Source organism: Grampus griseus (genome assembly GCF_964374135.1).
Source record: "Grampus griseus genome assembly, chromosome: 20".
In the NCBI taxonomy this organism is placed as follows: Eukaryota; Metazoa; Chordata; class Mammalia; order Artiodactyla; family Delphinidae; genus Grampus; species Grampus griseus.
The window spans coordinates 7662296-7690159 of record NC_139014.1 but is presented as its reverse complement, the minus strand read 5'-3'; the positions used below and the strand labels follow the sequence as shown (position 1 = coordinate 7690159).

The window sequence follows — 27864 nt, the reverse complement described above, 5'->3', positions numbered from 1 at the left end:
ACTGCTAATGAATTTGAGACTAGGGTTTGTGTATGTGTCTGTATCTTTCATAGCACTAAACCTGTCCAATTAAGCTACATAATCTATGTGGTAGTTGGTAGGTAAAGCCTGGGGCAGTATTATTTAAATTTGTATTTTCCTATTAAACAATCATTTTGAAACAAATATGAAAAACAAAGGGCCTTCACTGTGGAGGGTTATGGACGTATGCATATAGGTAGGTAGGTGCTGAGACGTCTGTGTATAGGTATGAGCTGGCTTATGACAAATCTAGGCAAAGAAATGTATGTGTGTATGCATGCTGATATCTGCAGTTAAGATTCCTGAAGAGGTGGAGAGCAAAGAATAACCGCTTCCAGTGTAAGGAAAAAAATCAGGAACAAAACACATATATATGTTCATTAACATACATATAACATAGATATGTTCATACATTATATGTTCATGTGCATTGTGGGGCCTTCTGGTCTTTTGCTTCATGGTATCATAGGCAGATCATGGTAAAGATTCAATTAAGAATGTCACAAGGAATACGGTGATCTGTTTTATATTTGGTATCTTGGGTTCTCACTGCTATGATTTTGTTTGTTTTGTGCCATTATCCCCAATCAAGAGAAGAACATTTTCCTAGGGTTAGAAGCTGCTCTAATTGTTTGTTGAAGGGTTAACCTTTTTTTTTTTTTTTTTCCGCATCAGCTTTTTCGCTTGGCTTAATTTGACTGGTTTCTGTTTGATTTTTCTGTCTCTCGCCCTTTAGGAAGCTATTTTGCCAGCCACTTCATTATGGGAGGAGAGAAGTTTGATTCAACTCATCCCGAAGGCTACCTGTTTGGAGAGAACAGCGATCTGAACTTTCTGGGGAACAGACCAGTTGCGGTATGATTGTAATCCGTTTACATCCACGCGGGGCTAAGTGGCCCAAGTCAAATGGTCTTGTCAAAATAAGTTTGTAATTGCTGGTTCAGCAGTGTTTGTAGCTTGGTCTGAGTTGAGAGGGGCCCTGGGAGCCAGACCGCAGCCTCTTTGAGGCATCAGGGTCTCCTGGCACTCGAGGCCGCCCCGTGGAAAAGTACAGAGTCTGCCTGAGGGCAAGGACAGCTCACAAACCCCAGCTCTCCTAGGGATCTGAAGCTCTGCCTAAATGCCACCTCTGAGGACTGCCCTTGCCCAGCCCCTAGCTTGCCCTCACCTTGCTTTTCGTTCCTCTTCATAGCACTTAATACCATATAAGCGCTTTTATTTCTCTGTCTCCTCCTGTTTAGTATCTGCCTTCCCCATCAGAAGGTACATTTCACAGGGCAAGAGCTGTCCGACTGCTGCATCCCAGCACCCAGGACAAAGCCTGGGACATTACGATAAGCCCTTAATAAAGATCTGTTGAATGAATGACTCAGAAAGCTCCCCTTGATATCTGACCTGCTATCAGACTGTCTCTCTCTCCATTCATTCAACTCATTCCATAAACGTTTAGGGAGCACTTTCTCTGCACCCAGCCTGAGGCGTTGTAATCATAGCTTCCATATGGCTATTGAGTGGCTGCTGTGTGCTAAGGAAGGCCCTAGAGACTTCTCAGGCATTATTCCTAATCTTCACAAAGACCCACCTGACAGAGGATTTATTATCAGTCCCATTTTGTAAGCGAGAGAAGTGAGGTTGCGAGAAAACTGAGGTTCCGAAAGATGAACAGCGGTAATAGCCTTTATGAAGTGCCTACTATGTTCTGGGCCCTGTTCGAAGTGCTTTACAGAAAGTTTTCCCAAAGTCACATAACTAGACCTGCCTAGCCAGAGATCCATAACCTTTCCACTGCTTCTCATTGCTTCAAAATATCCTGCCTTTCTCCAGAAACTCCTAGTTTAGTGGGGCAGACAAAACATAGGAACGGGAAATGTTTCAGTAGCACCCAGGGTCTGAAGGGATGGGGTTCTGTAGGAATAGGGAGTGGGGGAGGGGAGTGGCAAGGGCAGATGCTTCGGTGCCGGTGTGGAGAACAAGGCCTTGGAGGATGGCTGGGTTTTCACAAGGCGGGTGGGAAAGGGGCTTCCCGGGAGTGAGGTGCAGAGCACAGGCCTGAAAGCATTCACGTTTCTGTTGAATGGGCAACCATTTACTGAGAAACTACTGTGTACCAGGTACTGTGATAGGCGCTGGGGATACAAAGCTGAAATGAGCATGGTTTGTTCCTCCCCTGGAACAAATAAGGAAGCCAGTCTGGCGGGAGTGGACCTTTCCTGATGGCGAAACAAGATTGGAAAGGTAGGTGGGGACTCCATTACCTCCAGACGTTTTCCACTCTCTCCTGTAGGCTCTGGGGAACACTGAAGGTTTTTAGGCAGATAAGTGCCCTGGAGAAATTATTTTGTTTGTTTGTTTGTTTGCTTTTTAGGAAGGTTAATCTGGTGATGATCTTCCATCTGGAGCTTTAATTGAAAAACGTTGTTGTTGGTGGTGATGGTTTTCATTGTTTTCTTCCTTTCTATCTGGGGTGACAGTCCCCCTCTTCAACACCTTCTAATTCTTAGTCCAGTAGTACTTTAGAAAATACCAAGTCCTTTCTGGTTCAGATTCACTTCTGACAGCTCACACTTACCAAATGTCTGTTCTCTGATTTTGCTGCTACTACCTTAGCCATTAGAGTGGAAAGATCTTCTTTTTCTGATGGAGCCAGATAAGTACTCTTCCTCATTCACTGAGAGTCAGCTTATGCCTGGAAAAATGCCCTTTCTTCTCACATGGACTTGACGTTTGTGTCCATTTCTTCCTCCCTTTTTTCTTTCCTCTGTTGTCAGAATAGTTCATGTACTTTAAAAAAGTGTAGTTGTTTTGTTTTTTCACCTTTTCAGGCCATAAAGATTATGTTATTTATTTAGTTTTGGCTGCTTTGGGTCTTTGTTGCTGCACGAGGTCTTTCTCTCGTGGCGGTGAGCGGGGGCTGCTCTTCGTTGTGGTATGTGGGCGTCTCACTGCGGTGGCTTCTCTTGTTGCAGAGCTCGGGCTCTAGGCACGCAGGCTTCAGTAGTTGTGGCTCAGGGGCTCTAGAGCGCAGGCTCAGTGGTTGTGGCGCACGGGCTTAGCTGCTCTGTGGCATGTGGGATCTTCCCGGACCAGGGCTCGAACCCGTGTCGCCTGCATTGGCAGGCGGATTCTTAACCACTGCGCCACCAGAGAAGTCCCAAAGATGATTTTAAAACAAGGGAACACTTCTTTAGGTTCATTTTGAGGTTTCTGCCAGCTAACGAACCTTCGCAAAGCTTAACCGCCTTGTTTACACTTCTCTGTGAGCCTGTGAATGAATGAGCTCTTCCAGGAGCACAGGAGAGCAGACTTGACCTTCACTTGCAGGCGCTCTCCCAAAGGAGTATCAACACTGGCCGTTCTGTTGTTGTTTTTATGAAGTAATCATGAACTCTGCTTCATGTTGCACAGAGCAAATGTTCTCAAAAGACATCATGATTTCATGTTAAGGAAGGAAATCAGGGTCACTTCAAAGAGGGAGGTAGAAGCAGAGAAAACAGAAGAAATGTAGCACATTTCCCTTTGCTTTCCCCCTTTCTTAGTTGATAGTAATAATAGCTAACATTTATTGAACACTTACTGTTTGCCAGGCCCGGTTGTGCTAAGCTCTCCGTACGTGTTCTCTCGTTGTGTTCTCACCCTAACGAGTAGGGTCCTGATTTGACAGATGAAGAACAAAGAGACACAAAGAATTGAAACAAAGATCGCAAAGCCTGGAAGTGACTAAATCAGGATTTGATCCCAGCAGTCCAGCTCCAGAGCCTGGGGTCCTCTGCCCTTTCCTGCTGGTCAGGTGAGGTGCACTCAGGACCCCTGCGCGTGTCCTGTCTGTGAGTCTGTCTAAGTAGATCATCAAGTGAGGTTTGTGAGATATGGAGAGACAACCATCCGAAAGTAGCCAGCATGGCCATGACATGTTCTCCTGTGTGCCTCTTGACAGAGTCCATAGCTGGTGTGTAATTCCACCTGCTGACCTGACCTGGGGAGTTTGCCGTTACCGCAGGTCAGCTTGTTTAGGGGAAGGCCCATTGATTGAAGGTTGACTGGTCGCGTGAGTTCTGCAGAGCTGACCTCTACTCTCTAGTAACGTATCTCGGTGTCGGTAAATGGGCGTCAGGTTGCAGAGGAAAGCAAACAGCCTTATAAAGCCATCCAGCAGCTTCAGGCAGGAACAGCACCTCTTTCCAGAGAGATGGGGACAAAATATGTTGAAATACATTATTAGATTAAATTATAAATGCCATAGACTTCCTGGCTTCTGGGTCTTGTTTTTCCTGTCATTTCTGAACGATCAGACTAAGATGAGTACCATTCAGTTATCGCTCAGCCTGTAGTTTTTACTGGAGCTGATCTCCCACTTAGGATGATCCATCAAAGTCAAAGGTATCATCAAGTCTTCAGGTCAGATTTAAAGAACCAGAGTGTGTGTATATGTAGAAGGATGGTTGAAGCGAGGTTGGAATCAAGATTGGAAGTTTTATGTACCTTAAACTCTTTGCAACCTTGGCAAGTCCATCACTCAGGCTCTCAAATTACCCACTTGTAAAGTGGAGGCAGTTCTGACTTTATAGGAATGTCATGCTTGAAAACTGCGTTGCAACTGCTGGATGCAAAGAGGTGTGGAGCCATGTTAGCTGCACTCACTAGGCTTTCAGGTTGGTTATTTCTGCAGTGACTGATAGTTCTGGGTGGAGAGAATACCCACTGGTTTTTAAGCAACTGTCTTAAGTAGTGAACAGGGCTTCTGAAGGGCTTTCTGCCCTGGTCCCTATATAGAGGAGATAAGATGGTTGTGTTTGTACATCACAGTTGAGTCAAGGCCATTCCTCCCTTTCTTAGGTGGCAGAAGAGCTGGTGCTGATGTTTTTGGTCCTTTATTGCATTAGATCTTAGTTTGTTGAGGTAAATTACTGCTAAAACTCTAAATTATCTGGAGGCTTAGTGACCTTAGGATTGTCAGATATCAAGTGTTCTCTTGACTCTCCGGAGTTCAGATCTCTCCTGTCATCTGAGAGGAAGCAGCTGAGTTTTCGTTGGGCCCCTAATACTCCACAACCTCTTGTGTGTTTTGTCGCTTCTTCCTCACGCTCCCTACAGCCAGGCTGCACAGCTGGTGTTAAGAACCAAGGCGCACAGAGGTGGGCTTTCCTTCTTCCTCTCATAGAGATGTACCCCAAAGTTGTGCTTAAATCCAGTTGCCATACACTGAACCCTTTTATTCACATATGGGCAGGGAGAGCAAGTTAGTTAAAGGAACTTGGCGATATATCCATTTATGAAGCAGGCTTTTACACATATAGAGCTTTGTGTTAGCCATGGTGCCGTTTATTCATTCAGTAAATATCTGTGAGTCATATATTGTGCTCACAACGGGGAATGCAAAGGCGAGAAGGACTTGGCTCCTGCCCCGAGGAGCTCTGGCGGAGTGGGGTGGGCAGATTGCCCCTGACTGTGATGGGTCGTGGTAAGTTCTCCGAGAGAGACAGGGCCAGAGTAATCTGAAAGCGCAGGGGAGTGGGGATGCCCTCCGCCCAGGGAACTGGCTCTGAGAGAGGAGTCCTGGAACCTGGAGTGATGAGCAGGACTTCCTGGGTGGAGACTGGGAAGGTCATTAAGGCAGAATTAACAAGCACTGCAAGGAAGCACAAAGATGCAGAAGTGCACATCGGGCTTCCAGAATGGCAAGTAGTCTGTAAGGACTGGATCGTGAGGGATGTTGGTGGGAGATGAGGTTGGAAAGACAAACTGGGCCCGTGTTCGAAGGGCTGTGAATATTGTACTGAGAAGCTTATCCTTTCCTATGGCAGTAGAGAAGGTCGTAGTCATGAGTGGCTTTGCCATTGACTAGCTTTGTGGTGTAGGTTAAGGTATTGGCCATCACTGAGCCTCTGTTTCCCCATCTATAAAAATACCCATCTTGGGGCTTCCCTGGTGGCGCAGTGGTTGAGAGTCCGCCTGCCGATGCAGGGGACACGGGTTCGTGCCCCGGTCCGGGAAGATCCCACATGCCGCGGAGCGGCTGGGCCCGGGAACCATGGCCACTGAGCCTGCGCGTCCGGAGCCTGTGCTCCGCAACGGGAGAGGCCATGACAGTGAGAGGCCCATGTACCGCAAAAAAAAAAACAACAACAAAAAACCCATCTTGGGAATTCCCCGGGGGTCCAGTGGTTAGGACTCCACGCTCTCACTGCTGCAGGCCTGGGTTCAATCCCTGGTCAGGGAACTAAGATCCCACAAGCCACATGGTGCAGCCAAAAATTTTTTTTAAAAAAATATCCATCTTGCTGGAATATTTTCAGAATTCAAATAATGACAACTCTTGTGATTTGATTTCCATTTTAGAAAGTTAGCTCTTTAAATCAAGTCACAGTGTAGAGTGGATCAGAAAGGGAGGAGATTAAAGAGACCAGTTAAGAGGTCGTAGTTTTAGTTAAGAATGAAAAGTACCTGAACTAGGATAGCGGCATTAAAAAATAAGGATGGTGGATTTCCCTGGTGGTGCAGTGGTTGAGAGTCCGCCTGCCGATGCAGGGGACATGAGTTCGTGCCTCGGTCTGGGAAGATCCCATATGCTGCGGAGCGGCTGGGCCCGTGAGCCATGGCTGCTGAGCCTGCGCGTCTGGAGCCTGTGCTCCGCAACGGGAGAGGCCACAACAGTGAGAGGCCCACATACAGCAAAAAAAAAAAAAAATAAGGATGGTGCAGATTCAAAAGTTGTGGGCAGTGTGAGTTGAGGGAAGGGGAGAAGTTGAGTCAGAGGACACGGAGGAGGAGCCCCTGGGGGCAGCTACCACTTAAATGGGATGCTCTGCACGGGTTTTGTCTGCAGGTTGGTTTGTGCCCAGGCCCCAGTGTAACCAGACCGGTTGGTCACAAGTACCCCAGTATCTACTGCCTTGGAGCCTGTATTCATCTGCCCAGGCTGCCGTAGCAAAATACCACAGGCTGGGTGGCTTAAACAACACATACTCACTTCTCACAGTTCTGGAGGCTGAGAAATCCAAGATCGAGGTGCTGGAAGACTGGGTTGCTGGTGAAGGCCCTCTTCCTGGCTTGCAATGACTGCCTTCTTACTGTGTCCTCACATGGCAGAAAGAGACTGGGAGTTCCCTGGTTGCCTAGTGGTTAGGATTCCGGGCTTTCACTACCGTGACCTGGGTTCAATCCCTGATTGGGGAGCTGAGATCCTGCAAGCCGCACGGTGTGGCCAAAAAGAGAAAAAAAGAGAGAGACTGATATCTCTATTTCTGTTCTTATAAAGCCACTAATCCCATCTTGAGGGGCCCACCCTTATGACCTTATCTAACCCTAATTACCTCCCAAAAGCCCCATCTCCAAATATAGTCACATTGGAGGTTGGACTTCAACGTATGAATGGGGGAGGGGGACATGAGTCCATAGCACAATGTGAAGTCCATGGAAGGAGTGGGCCTCTTTTCCGAGTGAGTGTGTGTGTGTGTGTGTGTGTGTGTGTGTGTGTGTATTAGATTGGATTTTTTGCCTTTTGTCTGCTATCTTCTTTCCTTCTTCCTTCCATTATAATTGTACTACAACTGTTTTTGTTTTGGGCATTCAGTTTGGCAATATTTAGTAAATTTTCAGCTGTGGCCCAGCTATTTCACTTCTCTGAGTGTCCATGTAAAGGAAAAACATACTCCTGTGTTTCCTCTGCTCTCAGTATTCTACTGCAATGCTGATTCACATATTTAAACTTAATTAATTAATTAATTAATTTTTATTTATTTTATTTTTGACTGCGTTGGGTCTTCGTTAGCTATGCTCCGGCTTTCTCTAGTTGTGGCGAGCGGGGGCTACTCTTCATTGTGGTGCACAGACTTCTCCTTTCAGTGGCTTCTCTTGTTGTGGAGCACGGGCTCTAGGTGCACGGGCTTCAGTAGTTGTGGCACGCGGGCTCAATAGTTGTGGTGTACTGGCTTAGTTGCTCCACGGCATGTGGGATCTTCCCAGACCAGGGCTCAAACCCATGTCCCATACATTGGCAGGCGGTTTTTAACCACTGTGCCACCAGGGAAGTCCCCTGATTCACTTTTTTTTTTTTCCGATTCACTTTTTATTTATTTATTTATTTATTTATTTATTTTTGGCTGTATGCGGGCTTTCTCTAGTTGTGGTGAGCAGGGGCTACTCTTCGTTGCTGCATGCGGGCTTTGTTGCTGCATGTGGGCTTTCTCTAGTTGTGGTGAGCAGGGGCTACTCTTCGTTGCAGTGCGCAGGCTTCTCACTGCGGTGGCTTCTCTTGTTGCAGAGCACGGGCTTCAGTAGTTGTGGCACGCGGGCTTAGTAGTTGCGGCTCACGGGCTCTAGAGCACAGGCTCAGTAGTTGCGGCACACGGGCTTAGTTGCTCCACGGCATGTGGGATCTTCCCAGACCAGGTTCCAAACCTGTGTCCCCTGCATTGGCAGGCAGATTCTTAACCACTGGGCCACCAGGGAATTCCCTCCTGATTCACTTTTGACGCCAGATGTGTGTGGGTTTTCCACACGTCAGGCAGGAATTGTTAAATAAATTGTAGTGTGTCTATACTATGAACTGGTATTCAGCCAAAAATAAAGTAGAGCTGTATCCACTGAGGTGAAAATATATCTATGACCACATCGTTTACCAAAAAAAACCAAGTTCCTATATATAATGTAGAGTCTGGTTTCATTTCTTTATTTTATTTTTTTAATATTTATTTATTTGGTTGCACTGGGTCTTAGTTTCTGCAGGCAGCCTCCTTAGTTATGGCTCACTGGCTCCTTAGTTGTGGCATGTGAACTCTTAGTTGCGGCATGCATGTGGGATCTAATTCCCTGACCAGGGATTGAACCCGGGCCCCTTGCATTGGGAGCTCGAAATCTTAACCACCACGCCACCAGGGAAGTCCCTGGTTTCATTTCTGATAAAAGTAACAGTGTATAAAAATATATGCGTACATTTATGTTGATATTTACAGGTGCATAAAAATACATGAGCACAATGCATCTTAACCTGTGATGGGGTAACTCTTGGGGGTGCATCAGTGAGAGGAGGTACTTCCTTCATATTCTTCTATGTTGTTTGAATTTTCCCCAGTGAACATGGTTTCACTTTTTAATTAAAAGCATTTAAATTTTTTCTAAAAATAGAGAAGGGATTACTGCTGAGCACAGGAAGGAAATAAAATATATAGAGGAGAATATATAGAGGTAGGAAAATTAAGGAAATTCATAGAATAATGGTTTTAATTTTTTTTTTAATGAACTGCAAGAAGGGTGTGGTCTGCTGAGTGGTTACGGGCTTGTGGAAAATGAGAAAAACATCAGGATAAGCATGGAGAGGGATGGAGCGTCAGCCTTTGGGTGTCAGGCCGCGATGGTTCAGCTTTAGAAACGTCAGATTAGGTGTGGATGTGGCCTGCTTTTAACAACCTGAGAGTAAAAGAAAACCCAGATTATAAAGAGCTAAACTAGGGAATAAATATTCATACTTTTAAAAAAATTATTTATTTAATTTATTCATTTTTGGCTGTGTTGGGTCTTAGTTGTGACATGGGAACTCTTAGCTGTGGCATGCATGTGGGATCTAGTTCCTGGACCAGGGATCGAACCTGGGCCCCCTACATTGGGAGCACGGAGTCTTAACCACTGCACCACCAGGGAAGTCCCAGATTTCTTTTTTTTTTTTAATTGCTCCTTTCTTAACTGCATATTAGATCTACTGCATTGCTTAGGGATATAAGACAGGGATCATGGTTCTGTGTGTCTGGTGTGTAGGCTTCAGGGTATAGTTTTATGGATTAGAGCTATAGAAAGGGGTTGTAATGTAGCCTGAAATTATGAGAGAAAGGAAAAAAAATTCTCTGGAGAAGAAACTTTGCTGGAGATGATGAGGAACAAGAACAGTGTTTAGTAGCTGTTGACCTAGTGGATTACCTTCCTGATATAAGAATTTCAAAATCAATTTGGATTATAAAATTATGCACTGGGAGAACAAAGGAGAGAAGGAGAAGGAAACAGTTTCTTCTCCGTTCTTATCATAATTTGCTTTCTGTCCTAGTTGAGAAGATAGTTTTCTTCGATAATCATGAGACCATGACTGCGTTGCTCTCCCCCCCCACCATTACACAAATCATTGATTGGTTGACTCATTCAGTCATTCCTTCATAGGGGTTCATTTGACTGAACCCCTATCATCCTCCAGGCTCATGTTCAACACTAGAGATACAAAGATAAAATGAAATCCCTGCCTGAAGGAACTTACTTTATAACCAGGACATATGCACGAGTTGGAGGAGGGCCCGAAGAGCAAAGGCACAGAAGCGTCTAACCAAGGTGACAGCTCTGCTCTACAGATGATTCAATAAAATTAAAGTATAGGGTCCAGAGGGTGCAGGGGAGACACAGCAAGAGATAAGGCTGTGCATCCCGGCCTAGACCAAGGGGCCTTGTGTGCCTTCCTGCAAACTTTGGACGTTTATCCCATAGGCACGGGGAACCATTCATGGGGTATAAACTGGGAGTCATTTAATATACATTTTGAAAGCTCACTCAGACGACAATGTAGAAAATCAATTAAGAGATTATTATTATTACGGTTGTCCAGATGAGATCTGATGAGGTCTGATCTCAGGTTGCAGCCGGAATAACCAAGAGGGCCCTGATCCGTGAGGCAGAATCAGTGCTGGTAACCAACGTAAGAGGCAGAGTCTAGGCTTTGGTACTCAGACTGTATCTCCCGGGCCCTCCCAAAGGGTACGGCCAGCTCATGGGTTTCCCTGCTTTATGTGCCAAACCCATTCTAGCGTGCCGGCTCCTCCAAACCTTTTGGTCTTTGCTTCCAAAGATGTCTGTGCCAGTTCTGGAATCACTTAGTGTGGTCCATTGCTCTTCCAGGCTCCTAAGAGGCCCCCTCCCCCAGCACCTATGAGACCCAGGCCTTGGCCAGGGTGTTAATTTTGAGTCATGAGAGGATGTCCTCGGGTCAGCAGCTCCTCCTCATTCTGCTCTATTCTGCTCTGTAGGCCACACCCATGACCAGCACCCTGAGGACCCACACATCCTTCCAGCTCCTGCCAACACGTGCGTCCAACCGGTCCCCTGGGATGTTTGGAATAATAACCCCTCCTCTCTTAGCCGGCCCAGCTGGCCCCGAGTGAGTGATGCAGCCAGGAGGAAGATGGGGGCAGTCCATTGTAGGGCCAGCAGTGTCCTGTAAGAGGCTTGTCTTGTTCGAGACTGCTGCCGTGGTCTTCAAGCAAGGGGGATTCCTCTATTTTCCACTTTGCGGGCCCAGAGAATCTGGGGTTCACAGTTCTCAAGTAAATAGATACAGACATCCCCATCTCAGGCCTTAGAGTTCACCCTTTCCAACAGGGCCCTGACTTTGACGTAGGAGACTTGCCTGGGCTGAGTTCAGCCTTCTTAGAGCTGCCACCGCTAAGCGTCAGGTCCTGAGCCCGAGGGAGGTAAGTGTCTTTAGGCTGGCTGACTGTCATACTTGGCTTCCAGTAGCTGGTTGTTGTATCCGAGACTGTCTTTTTCCGTTTTCACTGGGCAGACAGCTCTTAACAACAGCCACCCAGTTCCACAGTCCTTCTCGTGACCGTTTCTTCTGCACCTCCTGTACCAGAGACGTTAAAGCAGTCAGGGCGTCCCCAGCCACAGGTCGCACTACTACAGCACCCCAGGGGCCGTCACCCCACTGATGGGTCCACGTTGCCAGCTGGCTGGTAAGCAACCCACCCCCAGAATTCCACCTGCTGAATCCACTTCCGTAGGCAACTTCTGATGCCACCTGGTCTAAGGCAGACTCTGGAAGCAAACCTGCACTGGAGATTGTTGTGAAAACTCTTTATTGAAGAAGTGCTCTTTGGAGAAGGGGCGTAACGGAAGCCAGACGGGGCAGGGGAGCAAAACTAAGCAGCAGTGTGGTCTTGGCACAGACTCGCTCCTGCCTGGCCCTTCGGGAAAGCTCTGGAGTACAGCCTGCACCACAGACTCCCCCCATCTCGAGGACAGGGGGCTGGCCTTTTGTACCCCTCGCCGTGCTGTCGCGAACATTCTATTGGGTTGGCCAAAAAGCTCGTTCGGTTTTAAGTGAAACTGAGACAGTGTTCATGTTCACGAAGGACTTTATTGAACAACGAACGTACTCACTACCCGAACGAACGCAATATTGTGTGTATTTTGTTCGGCACGTGTACGCGTATTTGTAGGAGCGCGCCCACAGCTGGCATTGCTGGGGCGCACAGCATACTGTAGAAGATACTGCCAAGCAGTTTTCCAAAGCAACGATACTAATTGTACTCCTATCCGGAGTGTTTGGAGTCCGCAGCACCTAGTATTTTCCATCTTTTTCATCACAGCCCTTCTGGTGGGAGTGCAGAATTAACTTCCATTTTCCTGATGACTCATGAGGTTGAGCACCTTTACATATATTTATTGGCCGTTTGGATCCCTCCTTTGCGAAGTGTCAGTTCAAATCTCTTCTCTTAGCTGAGCTGCTTTTTCTTTCTTAGTGAGGAAATAATAAGGAAAACATGAGTCCTTTCTCAGGTAAATACATTGCAAATATCTTCTCCTAGGCTCTGCTTGCTTTTTACTCTCTCTTTTTAAAAATCATTTATTTATGGAGTTCCCTGGCGGACCAGTGCTTAGGACTCAGTGCTTTCGCTGCTGTGGCCCGGGTTCAATCCCTGGTTGGGGAGCTGAGATCCCACAAGCCGCACAGCGTAGCCAAAAATGAAAAACGAATACTAATTAATTTATTTTTATTGAGATATAATTGACGTAGAACATTGTGTTAGTGTGAGGTGTACAGTGTGTTGATTTGATAAATTTATATATTGCAATATGATTACTACCAACGTGTTAGCTAACACCAGCATCAGGGCCCGTAATTATTATCTCTTTTTTGTGGTGAGAACATTTAAGATCTAGTCTCTTAGCAACTTTGAAGCTTATGCCTTTTCACTCTCTTCCCAGTATCTTTAGTTGAACAGAAGTTCTAAATGTTAATATAGTCCAATTTATCAGTTTTTTCTTATATGGTAGCACTTTTTGTATCCTATTTAAGAAATCTTTCAAATACCAAAGTCATGAAGATGCTCTGATTTTCCTCTAATAGCTTTGTTTAACCTTTCACACTTAGGCTTGTCATCCATCTGGAATTGATTTTGGGGTGTGCTGTGAAGTAGGGACCAAGGTTCTTTTCCTCCTTTTTCTTTTGTTTAAATTGACCCAGCACCGACCGTGGAAAAGACCATCCATCATTTCTCACGGCACTGCAGGATCGCCTTTGTCATAAATCAGGCGACGGTAACTAGTTTCTCCAGTGAAGAATCCACTCATGTCCAGCCTGGGGGTGGGGGACAGAGGAGAAGGGGTTGAAAGTCTGACGGCTGGGTTCCAGGAGATGAGCGGGGAAGGGGCTGTGTGGTCTCAGCAAGCCTCCGTATGGAGACCTTGACTTAGGCCCGTGTTTTCAAAGAGCTCCCTTGCCCTTGGTTGTGCCCGGTGTCCCTGGGACTGTCAAATCCTCTGATTGATAAACGTCTTCTCTTAGAGAGGGGACAGGTGGCCTCCTGGCCACCTGGCGTCTGGGAAAAGATCTCAGAGTCGAAATGCTCTTCATTCAGACCTTCCCAGTCTCCTCTTTCAAACCTCAGTGTACCCCGCTTTTATGACGACCTGCTGCCTCCAATTCCTAAGCCTTTCTGGGATTCTGGGCATAAATATGTTTCTACCGTTTCGAATTTCAGCCTTTTCTGTTCTCCTAAATCAGCTTCCACTTGTCTGTGTGTGATACAGCTTCCAATTATTTATTTCCTCTCCCATTCTCTCTGTTCTTGTGGTTTTAGACTTTTTTTTCTTCTCTTTCAATCCCTTTGCTGTCATTTCAGTGGGAATTCAGAGGGAGCAGAAGTCAGTACAAGTGTTTAATCTGTTGTGGGCGCTGGGAGGTCTGTCCTAAACCTTTGCATTCATTTCTTCACATTTTCAAATCTGTGCTGATGGGAGCTGGGAAGCACTGTTTGACTTTAAATTCTCTATCATTTCTTCAAACTACATCTCAAATTTTTTAATAAATTTATTTATTTTTGTTTTTGGCTGCATCGGGTCTTTATTGCTGCACGCGGGCTTTAGTTGCGGCGAGCGGGGGCTACTCTTCGTTGTAGTGCGTGGGCTTCTTATTGCGGTGGCTTCTCTTGTTGCAGAGCATGGGCTCTAGGCGCACGGGCTTCAGTAATTGTGGCATGCGGGCTCAGTAGTTGTGGCGCTCGAGCTCTAGAGCACAGGCTCAGTAGTTGTGGCACATGGGCTTAGTTGCCCCACGGCATGTGGGATCTTCCCGGGCCAGGGCTCGAACCTGCGTCCCCTGCATTGGCAGGCGATTCTTAACCGCTGCGCCACTAGGGAAGCCCTATACATCTCAAAATTTGATAGCTAACCACTTATATATCTAATATGAAATATAAGATATAATATAAAATAATTTATTACATAGAGTAGAGAGGGAATGAGTAAGCAGTATAATTGGGGCTTTGAAATTATAGGGCAAGGATTTTCTGTGCGTAAAAATTTTAAATTAAAAAAAAAAGGTGTAATGTGACCTTGTATTGTGCTAGAAGGTAATTTGCAATTTCCCTCGCTCTCGATTTGCCAGGGAACTCGAAATTGTCCCTTTTTTTGCATTTATACGTTCTTTGTACTCCGCTTCATGTTAGCCTGAAGTTGTGTAGGAAGCTCTTGAGTGATTGTTAAAGAATTCAGTAAAAGTTCAGTATTTTGCTAGGCACAAAATAACTCACTGTGCGGTCAAGCCAAATCTGATAGGCTGGAAGGACATTCTACTGGAACTCAAGCTTTTTAGCTTAACAGAATTTTCTTATTAATCTATATTCTATTTCAGCTACAGTAATTTATGTTTTCTTTTAATACCAAAAGCTCAACCAAACCAGGAGGAAATCTGGTTGTGTCTTGTACCATACGACCATGGAGGAAGGAACCCGGATATTCCATAGAGAGTTTAAAATAAGAGGTCTTTGTCTTTGGATGTAGAAGAGCTGCTTCACAGCTCACGAAGACGCCTCCTGCGCTCTGTAGAGTTTGTGAAGTCATCCACGCTGCAGTGAATGTTGCCGCCCTTTGCACCCATCAGACCCTGTGTTCTCCCCTCCAGATATACACGAGGGGCTCATAGGGCAGCTGAACATACGGTGATCTGTGCAGAGTTCAGTGAGGCCTTTGGCTATTTTATTTAAGCATGGAAAGAATGTGTCTTGTCATTCTGGAAAGGACAAAACTGTAGGGATGGGAAACAGATGAATGGTTGCTAGGCACTGCTGGGTGCAGGGAGGGGTTGGCTGCAGAAGGGAATGAAGGAACATTGTGGGGGGATGGAAGTGTGCTATACCTTGATTACAATGGTGGTTACAGAGCTGTATGCGTTTGTCAAAATTCATAGAACTGTACACTAAGATGGGTGAATTTTACTGGCTGTAAATTACACCTCGATAAACCTGACTTTAAAAAAAAAAAAAAAAAGGAATGTCTTGGAAAGAAGGAGTGGTTCACAGACATGCCAGTGCTCTCTGTGGCCTGGTGTCCATGTGGCCCAGGGAGCCCCTGCTTATGGCCATGTACCAACAAGAGGCGGTGGACGTGTGCCCCAGATGCCGTGTGTGCACGTGGCAGTAGCGGGTGGGGGGGCAGGGGGCGGGTCAGCATTGCTTCTGCATCAGCAGCCCTCAGCCAGAGGGGTCAATCCTAGTACCCCAGCAGCAGGGAAAAACTATAATGGAAAAGAATATTAAAACACGATTGTCTATATGCATAAAACGGAGTCACTCTGCTGTACAGAGATTGGCACAGCATTGTAAATCAACTACGCTTCAATAAAAAGGTAATAAAATAAAAAACAAAAAACACATGGCAATCTGTTGTTTAGTTATTTTGTGAGTATTAATTGTGCCAACCTGCCGTTCAGGGCAAATATGCGCAACCCAGATGGTCACCATGGGCACACGCTGTGCTCTTCTGAAGACCTTATTCATATATTCAGTCTACACATACCTAGTTTTATCTTTTATGTGTGCTGGTCTAATCACTCTGGGTGATACAAAGATATCTCTAACCTAGACTTTGCCCTCAAGCTTATAATCTCGCAGGAAGCTCAGACACGATATACACACAAAGAGGGAAGTGATAAATGAAGTGTAGACAGAGCTTCCAGAAGCTCTGAGAAAGGAACTTTACTTTGTGACATAAGTTTTGCTGACTTGGAAAGTACTGCTTGAACTTTTGGTTTGTTGTTTAAGGCTGTGTTTCTTAACAAACCAGGGCACAAAGAACTGCTGCGGTTTTCAACAGTGAAACTAAAGCATCTGTGTTGTAGGAAGTTCCTCGACATTTCTTTGAAACCTACTGAAACTAAGTGTGCACACTCTCACCTCTGTTTCCTGTTGTCAGGGTCCGCCCCAGCTTACGGGAAACTATATGTATTGGCGTTGCATTTCAAAGAAAAATTTGGTTAACTTTTTCAGCTTTTAAAGAGATGCATAATGGCCTTAAATTGTAATGAAAGTGTTCTTACAAAAGTCTATAAAAGTCAAAGACTTCTGGGTCAAATAGCCTGGTTACATGTAAATAGCATCCCTGAGGAACACACTTATTTGACTCAACTAAAATAGTAGCCCTGACTATGACAGAAATGAATCAGGCATACGCTTTATCTTTAGAAGACAGCTCTGACAAAGCGGGCTTTGCGGTAAAGGTTGCTATAATTATAGAATAGAATGTCGTCCCATATTTTCCATTTATTAAAAATTTAAATGCTTTTAACACCAAAGGTGCATATCCTCTGTTAATCCACACTGTTAAATATTTTTTAAAGAAAGAAGGGGAGAGGGCTTCCCTGGGGGTCCAGTGGTTAAGACTCCGTGCTTCCACTGCAGGGGTCACGGGTGCGACCCCCTGGTCGGGGAACTGAGATGCCCGCAAGATGCGTGGCGTGGCAAAAAAAAAAAAAAAAGGAGGGAGAGTTAGCTCAGGCACTTAATAGAAGTAATGAAAATAATAAGTACCAGTGGGTAACATTTACAGTCTACAAAGTTGTTTCACAGTTAACAGTTCAGCTGTTGTCTCCCAGCCCCAAGCCACCCTCTAACCTGGGCTGGGTAATGCTGGGGCAGGGACTCTTCGGCCAGGTTTCTCCATTTCCAGGCTCTGCCAACAGAGGGCGCCAGAGGGTCTGCAGGGCTGGAGGAAGAGAAAGGGTGGTACCCAGAGACCAGAGTCCCACCCGCAGGGGGCCTCTAGGCTGATAGCCCCCACCTCTCCCCTTGATTCCCTCAGCCCCAGGGGTTGTTGCCGCTTCCTGAGGTGACTCTGTGTCAGCTCGGTGTCCCCTTTTTGTGTTTTGGTTCTCCGGTGCCTGTTTAGCCAGTTCGATTAAATTCTCTGTTAAAATACCTGGTGTGGTTTGTTTTCCTGACTCGACTAATACAACCTTTATTTTTATTTTTATTTATTTATTGGCTGCATTGGGTCTTCGTTGCAGTGCGGGCTTTCTCTAGTTGTGGCGAGCAGGGGCTACTCTTCGTTGCGGTGCGTGGGCTTCTCACTGCGGTGGCTTCTCTTTGTTGCGGAGCATGGGCTCTAGGCAGGCGGGCTTCAGTAGTTGTGGCGGGAGGGCTCAGTAGTTGTGGCTTGCGGGCTTAGTTGCTCCGCGGCATGTGGGATCTTCCCGGACCAGGGCTTGAACCCGTGTCCCCTGCATTGGCAGGCAGATTCTTAACCACTGTGCCACCAAGGAAATCCCTAATACAACCTTTAATCTCACAAATTATAAGGTAGCTATTATCAAGCACATTTTACTGGTGAGGAAATAGAGACTTAGTAGGGTACAGCAATTTGTGTAAAATTGCACAACCACTAACAGAAGGGCCAAGACCTACACCTTCCACTTTGGGATCCTTTGCTCTCCATTTCCTCTCAGCACTTCTCTTGCTGAACTTTTTTTTTTTTTTTTTTTAAATACTTAACAGAAGAATTGCAAAGGTAGTAGGGAATTCCCATATTCCCTCCACCCAGCTATCTCTGATGTTAACGTCTTACACAACCATGGAGCATGTATGCAAACTAAAAATTAGCATAGGTACATTACTATTTTTCAAAACTACAGATTTTATTAGGACTACACCGGTGTTTCCACTAATGTCTTTTTTTAGTCCCAGTTACCTTTGGTTGTCACATCTCCTTCATTTCTTCCAATCTTTAACAGTTTCTCAGTTTTTCCTTGTTTTTCATGACCATGACAGTTTTGAGATGTACTAGTTAGATATTTTGTAGAACTCCCATCAATTTGGGTTTTCTGATGTTTTCTTGTGATTAGACTAGGGTTATGGATTTGCGGAAAGAATACCACAGAGGTAAGTGCCCTTATTACATCATATCAGAGGCACGTAACAGTTCATGACATGCTCCCAGTGATGGCAACCTTGATCGCTTAGTGAAGGTGGGCTCTGTCAGGTTTACCCACTACAAATCTTTCCTTTTCCATAATTGATTTGTTTAGAAGCCAGTCACTAAATCCTCTTGCTGAACTTCCCACTTAATCCTGGGGCTGTGCTTTCTTGGCAGATTATTAAGTCGTGCTTAAAGAATCTTTGAATTGGCCAGGCTGAGAATTATAAACCTAGGAGCCAGACTAACTGTGTTAGGAGATATGACCATGTATTGCTTCTTGGGAAATCATTATCTGTTTTGCCGTCTTTTTTTGCACTACGTTTAAACTTGGAACTTGGCTCCTTTTAGTCTCAGAAAGCTTATGGTTAATGCTAGGACACCTGTTTTTTTCTTGATGAACTGGAATCACTTCTGACAAGCCTGTAGAGATGCTTAGAAGCCCAGGGTCTTAATAGCATGCAGGAAATCAGTAAAAAGAGGAAGAGCCATAGAGAAGTGTTGGCTGAGAATAGGAAAATTGGAGATGTTGAAGGATGTGGTTAAAGGAGTGAAGACTTACAAGGATGGACTGAGAGGTGATAGATGACTGGTGGAGGGACACAGAGATGTCAGGTAGAAGGTCAAGGAAGGGATGAGGATGGAACACAGGATGAGAGAGAAGCCAGTGACGTGAATCAACCTTGGGATTGGACTCTGTGCATGATATATTGTAAATACTTGTATTTTGTCTCTGAGATTCACCATCTAGAACATAAGAGTTATACTTCTAGCTCTAGATTTCATTACAGACAGACTTTAAGTGAGCTTAGACTTTAATATATTTAATATATATTTAATATGTAAGCCAAAGAAATTAGTTCAGTTGGTTTATATAACCTTGGCTACTCACTGCTATTTTTTAAATTTATCTTTGGCTGCGTTGGGTCTTCGTTGCTGCACGTGGGCGTCCTCTAGTTGCGGCGAGCGGGGCCTACTCTTCATTGCGGTGCGCGGGCTTCTCATTGCGGTGGCTTCTCTTGTTGCAGAGCACAGGCTCTAGGCACGCAGGCTTCAGCAGTTGTGGTGTGCGGGCTCAGAAGTTGTGGCTCGCGGGCTCTAGAGCACAGGCTCAGTAGTCGTGGCGCACAGGCTTAGCTGCTCCCTGACATGTGGGATCTTCCCGGACCAGGGCTCAAACCTGTGTCCCCCGTACAGGCAGGCGGATTCTTAACCAGTCCTACGCACTGCTATTAAGGAGTGAGTGAAGAATAATCAGAGCTCTCAAGACTTTTGGAAGCTTAGCAGGGCAAAGTGAAACAGATTGGTACCTTGTTAAATTAGCTGCAAATTACAGATCTTTTTTTAAATTAAATATTTATTTATTTATTTTTGGCTGTGTTGGGTCTTAGTTGTGGCACACGGGATCTTTCATTGAGGCGTGTGGGCTTCTCTCTAGTTGTGGCGCGTTGGCTCTGGAGTTGTGGGGTGCTGGCTTAGTTGCCCCGCAGCATGTGGAATCCTAGCTCCCTGACCAGGAATCAAACCCCCGTCCCCTGCATTGGAAGGCGGATTCTTAACCACTGGACCACCAGGGAAGTCCCTACAGATCTTAGTATTAACAATTTAGAAATTAAAACTATCATACATATGCTATAGGGTTTTTTGTTTTTGTTTATAAACAGCAGTAATTTTTTTTATTTTATTTTTATTTATTTATCTTTTGACTGTGTTGGGTCTTTTTTTATTTTTACATCTTTATTGGAGTATAATTGCTTTACAATGGTGTGTTACTTTCTGCTTTATAACATATAGGTTTTTATTTTATGCTATTTTGTTCTAGTTATATGGGGTTTCCATATCTCATGATGAGCTAACCAAAATAAAATCTCATTAGGGTTTTTGAATTACTAATGGCCTTCTTCCTGGGCCTAGGGCTGTATCTGCAAATAGGTAGCTTAGCCAAAGAAACTGACCTTACCTGGGCTTAGAATTCTGTATTTGATTGGCTTATAAACTTAAATGTTTCTGTATTTCATACTATTCTTTTTCTGAAGCTGAGATTCCTAACATAGCAGACTTCAGCATTTTTTTTTTAAGATTTATTTATTATTTATTTAATTTATTTTTGGCTGCATTGGGTCTCAGCTGCGGCACGCGGGATCTTCGTTGAGGCGTGCGGGCTCTTCGTTCTGGTGCGCGGGCTTCTCTCTAGTTGTGGCGTGCGGGTTTTTCTCTTCTCTAGTTGTGGTGCACGCGTTCCAGAGCACGTGGGCTATGTAGTTTGCGGCACGTGGGCTCTAGTTGAGGCGCGTGAGCTCAGTAGTTGTGGCGCATGGGCTTAGTTGCCCCGTGGCATGTGGGATCTTAGTTCCCTGACCAGGGATCGAACCCCCGTCCCCTGCATTGTAAGGTGGATTCTTTACAGCTGGACCACCAGGGAAGTCCCTCAGAGCATAGTTCCTTCCAGAAATATGAGATGGAGACTTGAAACTTTTGTAATTGATCTTGGCTCTTACAGAGATAGTTTTAGGGTCAGTATATTTCAGGAGGGGCACAGGTGGGCAGCTTGGAGTTTTTCAACTTGAAGACCAGCTTACAGTTTTTAGTTTTTAAAATATAGACTGAGGAGGACTTCGGTCCACTTGCTCTTCTTAATAAGTGGCCTACTGAAAACACCTCTGTTAAATAAAATGACTGGAAAACTAATACTTGGTGGCATTAGAACATTCATATGCTTCTTTGGAAAAAATATATATGTTGTGTATTTTATTGTTTTAATTATTTTTTAATTTTTTTAACATCTTTATTGGAGTATAATTGCTTTACAATGGTGTGTTAGTTTCTGCTTTATTGTTGTGTATTTTTAAATACCTGTTTTAGGGCTTCCCTGGTGGTGCAGTGGTTGAGAGTCCGCCTGCCGATGCAGGGGACGCGGGTTCGCGCCCCGGTCCGGGAAGATCCCACATGCCACATGCCGCGGAGCGGCTGGGCCCATGAGCCATGGCCGCTGAGCCTGCGCGTCCGGAGCCTGTGCTCCGCAGCGCGAGAGGCCACAACAGTGAGAGGCCCGCGTACCTCAAAAAAAAAAAAAAAAAACCCAAAAATAAAATACCTGTTTTGGCTGATACTGGTGTTTGAGCGTATTCTTTACCTACACTATTAAGCATCTCAAAATCTCTTACTTAAAACTGGATTCTTATTTGTGAGCTGGGTTACCAGTCTCCTGACCAGATGAAATCTGGAAGTCAGGCATCTAGAATGGGGTGCTGGTCTGAAAGGAGTCGTTTCTCTGACCATTAGTCATTATTTACCAACTTGCTGGAGGGAAAAGATGACAGTGTCTGCTTTACTAAAAGCCCTTTTTTCCCTTTTAACTCTCCTTAAAATTAGCTGGTGTTAGTCAGAACCCTTTGTATCTAAAAGCAGCTCATCTTCAGAAAGATACTTTTATTGTAGAAGCCCAGGATCACTGGGTAGTGTTTTATCCCGATGGGAGGGGCTTTCAGTCAGGGGAACCGGAAGTTGAGTAGGTTTCACTTGTCGTCAAAGCAGCGCACAGAGCCCTGGAGGTGCATTTGATGTCAGCGTGTACGCAACCTGTTTGTTGCCCGGTCTGAGTACTCCTGAACGATATGAGTCAAGACCCAAACCATAAGTAGAGGGAGGAAATGGGTCTGTGACGGTTGTTAACAGAGACCAGGGCGATTTTGTGATGGGTGCTTTGCTCTGCAGTGGATCCTTCATGCTCTTGTTATCAAAGAGAACTGGTTAACTGGGCATGCTCGTAGTAGGGTTTAAATATTTTGGAAAGATCAACCTTAGAGGTGATGTCATATAGCCAGGACATTGGTCCCACGTGCACCCTGCCAGGGGACCCAGCGGAGGAGTTAACAGACTGTAAATAGACTGCCATCTTGAGTGGATTCCTTTGGTAACCAAACCTGAACACAGAGCATCTTTGAGTTAAGGTCATCATGTGACACCCTCGTGGTATCTCCCTCACATCTTTGATTTGAGTGGAAAAAATGTCTTTTCACATCTTGTCATCTTTGTGGTCACCAGCCTTTCTACATGGGTGATTGACTCCCCATGAGGATTGGATGGAAAATTAGTGAAAAGGGATTTTACTGCTGTAAATATAGCTCATTGATGTTTTGGTGGACAGCAGGCACAGTACAGTCTGTCCCAGGGCTACAGCTGGTTAAATAGGCAAATTTGTATTCATTTCACATCATTCAACCGGAGTAAACTGTTCTCCCTGATGTGGATCTAAGAAAATGTTATAAAGTATCGCAAGTCTAAATCTATCCACTGGCAAGTCTTGGACACACGACGTAGCTGAGAAGAGGGGAAGTAGAGAAAGCTGAGAAAATAACCAGGCATCAAATAAGAAGGAACTGAATTTTAAATATAAAACCCCTAAAATCTATAAAAGCAAGAGCTTATGTAAATGAGTGCTGTAAATGAGCTATTCATATGATCCCAGATGTTGATTTCCATATTAACTATTATTTCTTTCTCTGACACAAATATTACATGTCTATGTGTAAAATGAGTACTTTTCTCTTTTAGTCATAAATTGCCTAAAAATAATTTCCTTTCTCTTCAGAGGCAGATTTTTGGCATTTGGGGCTTTTTTCTTCTTAAGTAAAAACTGCATTAGGTCATATTCATTTGTTTTTCTTTTACATCACCTCCCCCTCCTTTTTCCTATTAAGTTTCCTTTCAGGGAATGTTTATTGCATCATTGTTTGTAATATTGAAAACTGGAAGCAGAGCAAGTGTTCACTGGTAAAAGATTAGTGAATACATGGTGGTCTGAGGTAGACGTCTCTAAAAAGGAACCAGGGATCCTCGGAGACGTGATCAATTCCAGGGAGGGGACAGAAAAACACAACATCAACTTGGAATATCTTGTGGTGCCAGAAAGTAAGGAAGTGCTCAAAAAGTGATGGGGCGAGTCAAAAGGACACAGGAGCCAACTGAGGGAGTTCCCAGTGGCCAAATCCAGGATGCCATGTGTGTATATGGTCAGGCCTGAATCTAATAGCAAATGTTAGCAAATTATGTACCTTAAAAAAAACCTTTTTATGGAAATTAATTATTTATTTTTATGAATGGATTATAGGCCCTTTTACAGACTACTGGGAATTACCCAATAATTTACAATTGAAGTAAGATCCTTTTATCGCGTATGCACTGGGACCATATTTTCTACAGCAAAAATGTGAGTGCAGACATGGGGGGTAGTTTAACAAAATACTTGAAATTAGAATGGTTAGAAAATCTAGGATACATGGTTGATATATACAAATATATATGTGTGTATATGAATATATACGTATGTGTACCCCGCCACACACACACACACACACACACACACACACACACACACACACACACACACACACACACACACACACACACACACACACACACACACACACACACACACACACACACACACACACACACAGCCATATCCTTATCCGGTCTATCTAAACCGGCAGTTCCACATTTGGCCGCCAAGTGGCACTTTGCTGGTGTAAGGAAAACTAACAAGGAAACTGACGAGCACCAGGATAAAAGGTCAAAGAGGCGCTTGCTCTGTATTCATATGAGCCTTGATCGCCAACGCCCTGGGGCCCATTGAAAGAGTTCCTCTGGCTGAGTGGGTACTATACCCCCATCCTGGGCTTGAGGTGCTTGGGATTTAAATTATTCTGAGATTTAGGGTTATTTCAGCGCGGACACAAGCAGGCCGGTCCTGGGGGGGGCGGGGCGCGGTTCGCTGCTGGTACCTGAGTGCAGGGCGCCAGATGCAAGCTCTGTTGTGGGCCCCTTACAGGGGGAACTAAGAGAGGCGTGCCTCGTCCATCACCGAATCCAGGCTAGCATAGCGCTCAGGGCATAGTGAACGTGTTGAATGAATTGGTAGATGTCTTTGTTCTTCAAAAATAATTTAGAGGAGAAACCACCGTACTTTAGGAATATCTATCAGTAACACATATTGGAGCATCTTGGGCAGAAGGTAAACAGTGATGAACATCTCCCCTGCTTCTGCTGACGTTCTCTGACGTCACACCCTGAATATACCTTTGTATCTTCTACAGGTGCTGTTAGCTCTTACAGACAAAGGGAATTTGTCATACAGTGCTCCAAGAAAGCTTTCCTCTGAGAAGACCTTAGATACTCCTGTTAAAATTTAAAAGGAGTGTGGCATTAGATATGCTTTTGTATGTACTGCTGCCTAAGCATAAGGGTGTAATCCAGAGAGTTTCGACCAGCCTCTAGAACCTGAACAGGATTCGGTACCTTTTGCAGTGATCGTTTAATGTTCAGACTCTCTCTACACTCTACTCAGGTACCTGGAACACTCCTGGGATCAGAACAACATGTAGCCTTGCCCTGCTGTAGCCAAGGCAGCTGCAGGACAAACAGTGTGGCTTTTGGATTCAAATCCTGGTTCTGCTACTCATTAGCCCTGAGACCTTGAATAATTACGTGAATCTTTTGAGTCTCAGTTTCTTTATCTGCAAAATGGGGGTGTTAATACTGATATTCTTCATTTATCCAGTCAACGAACATATTTCTTGAGGTCCTCCTTCATTTCAGACTCTCCTCCAAGAGCTTACAGACTGGTGGGCATGGCCGGCATGTCTACTAGTGTTTAGAATATTAAGTAAGAATGTATCTAAACCAGAGCTCCATGGTAGTGACGATAGCACAGGACATGTGAATGCGTTTGCTGCCACTGGACTGCGTGCTTAAAAATGGCTAAGGTGATACATTTCATGTTATATATATTTTATAAATGAAATAAAGTAAAATGAAAAAAAATCTAAAGAACCCAGCATGACGCCCGGCCCGTAGTAAGTACTCAGTAAACGTTTCCCTGTGTTCCCTTTTTTCATGGATGGGCATTGGCAAGCTGTCATTGCAACAGTTACCCAAATTTTACCCCATTAAGAGGGCTTTCTTCTGGCAGCATTTCTGCTTAGATGAATAGAGTGGAGGGACCTGAGCCTTAATTCTCTGTCAACACATTACTGACCCGGCAGGTTTGGGCCACAAGTCCCTGAGCAGACCCGATTTCATTCTTTGCACATTAGTCTTTATAAGTCTGTCTTCATTATGAAAAGTGAAAGAGAATTCTGGAAGCTGTTTTTAAGGTCCTTCGTAAGGTGGTGAGAGTTTATGTACTCCAGGATGTTGTCTGAGAAACGGGAAGACGTCTCCTAAGCCCATACTGAGCTTGAGGCAAGAAGTGAGGATACGGCTTGCAGAAGGCCTGTGGGTCCTCCTCCATCTGTGCGCCTGGCGGCATGTTGTGTGCAAGACAGAAAAGGCCACTTCTCCCCATTTACTGGCCTAGTTATGCCAGAGCGCTTGCATCTGAGAAAAATAAATTCTGTCTGACTTTTCTTGTCATCACTCACTCCCTGATGAGGTACAACTGGGGCTGAGAAAATTACGGTTCCAAGGTCATAAGAAAGCAAGTGGAAACTGTGGATGTGAACTGAGAAACGGTTATTGATGCTGTTCTGAGCACAGTAGAATGACCGGTGAGCGGCTCCTTCGGGGTGGTGCTTGGACCCGAGTCCATCCTGACCTTCATCTCCTTCGGTCCCAAGAAGATGTTACTTTGCTTTCATGTCACACGTATCTGTTAGCATAGGAGTGAAATCTCTGGTCTTGAAGTGAACTAAGATACTTTTTCTTGCTCTAAATATAATACAGTAATGGTGCATGTGTTAAAGAGGTACTGTAGGCAAACAAAAAAGTTCATCAGTGCCTTGCTAAGAAAAAAGAATGAACAAAGACATAGGTTAGTGTTTTCAGATCTTTTAATAACTGGTACTTCAATCCCTTCGTCATCTCTAGGTTAAGCAGCTGTATCCAGGAGTATCTTAGAGAAAGATGGAGGTAGAATGTGTTCAAACCTCAACTCTTCTCCCTAAAACTTGTGGGAATTTGGAAGGTGATACTGAACCTGTTCCTGTGTCAATGTCCTTATCTGCAAAAAGGGAAGAACTATCTCTCCCTCACAGGATTGTTCCAAGGATAACTAAGATAATGTATGTAAAGAGTTTAGTATAGTGCCCGGCACCTAGTAAGTGCTCAATAAATGATCGTTTTAAAAGCGAAGATCACGAAGAAGCTTAGAGTCACGGTGGGCTAACCTGGCCTAGAGAGGTAGGGGAGGCGACTCTAAGAGCAGAGTATTTTCTTTAGTTTGCCTCTGTTCCTGCCGTCTCCTCTGTCTTCCCTGTCATCTCTGAATTTACAAATTACGTTTATCCGTCAAGATCTCAGATCAAATACCACCTCCTCCATGAAGCCTTCTGGATTACCTCAGCCAGAAGCGATCACTTCCTGTATCGTTGCCCTTTTTGTGGCATTTCTGTTTAGTGTTACAGTTATTTGTGCAACTATATCATCTTCCTTATAATGTTGCTTCCTGAAGGAGCAGGACCTTATCTTTTCCACTTTAAGTCTTTCTTCACACTCAGCACTGAGTGTTGCCGGTAGACTCTGATTGGGTACGTGAATGGCCATTAAGGCAGAAGCTTTGGTAGGTAAGAGCCTACAAACAGGATTAGTTTCTCCTAAACAGATTTTCAATGGTTTTCTTTTGGCGGGGCAGAGGGTAAAGAGCTAAAAATGTAAGTGTGGATTTATTATACTATAAGGATAGTTTATGTATATAAACAATTGATCCCACGGTTGCCTTTCCCTGAGCAGCGAATAACTTGTGTTCCATTGCCAGTTATCATCAAATGTAATATTCTAAACGGAAGGTGAAGAACACTAACTCCCCCCCACCCTGCCTTCCTTTTGTTTTTCTTTTTTTTTTTGCGGGGGTAGGGAGGATATAGAGGGGAAAGGGCAAAGAGTGAAGGGAAAACCTCTGGGTTTTTTTTGAGCTCAGGTAGGAGTTAAGGATAACTCCCAAGTACCCGTGCAAATGAATATGATTAACTTCGCTACTCCAGAAAAAAATTTTAATCCCAAAGTCATTTATTTTGGCTTTAGAATAGACAAGCATTTGTGTTGGGTTTTCCTGCCTAATTACTTTTTGCTTAAGCTTATTTAAAAATTGTTTTAAATTCTTTTAGTGTGACAGCCCAGCAAAGGGGGTGGGGGGTGTGTGGAGAAATGGGCCACAGATGGGATCTGAACTATAGGATTTCAGCTTTCCTGTATAAAAGCCTCCTGATACGCTGCAAGCAGGAGGGCAGAGTTGCAATCAGCTTTTCCGGAGAACAATTTGGCAAAGTAGTTTTAAAAGTCTTAAAAATATGCTTACTCTTTGATCCAGTAATTCCACTTCTAGGAATGTCTTAAGGAAATAATCAAAGAGGCACGCAGAAATGTAGGGACAAAGCATTCACCACGACATTTATATCAGGAAAAAAA

General features: G+C 44.7%; 1 protein-coding gene across 8 annotated transcripts in view; it reads left to right on the top strand.

Moving 5' to 3' along the window:
- RNF157 (ring finger protein 157) overlaps positions 1-27864 on the top strand; it is a gene marked incomplete at both ends in the record, with an annotated part of 78727 nt that overhangs the window by 21950 nt on the left and 28913 nt on the right. For 7 of the 8 annotated variants that reach the window (XM_082679963.1, XM_082679959.1, XM_082679956.1 and 4 more), the window contains one exon: positions 758-876. In XM_082679963.1, the coding sequence (XP_082536089.1) occupies positions 758-876 (119 nt within the window). The remainder of the gene's footprint in view (positions 1-757; positions 877-27864) is intronic. The other variant, XM_082679961.1, reaches the window with a different exon arrangement.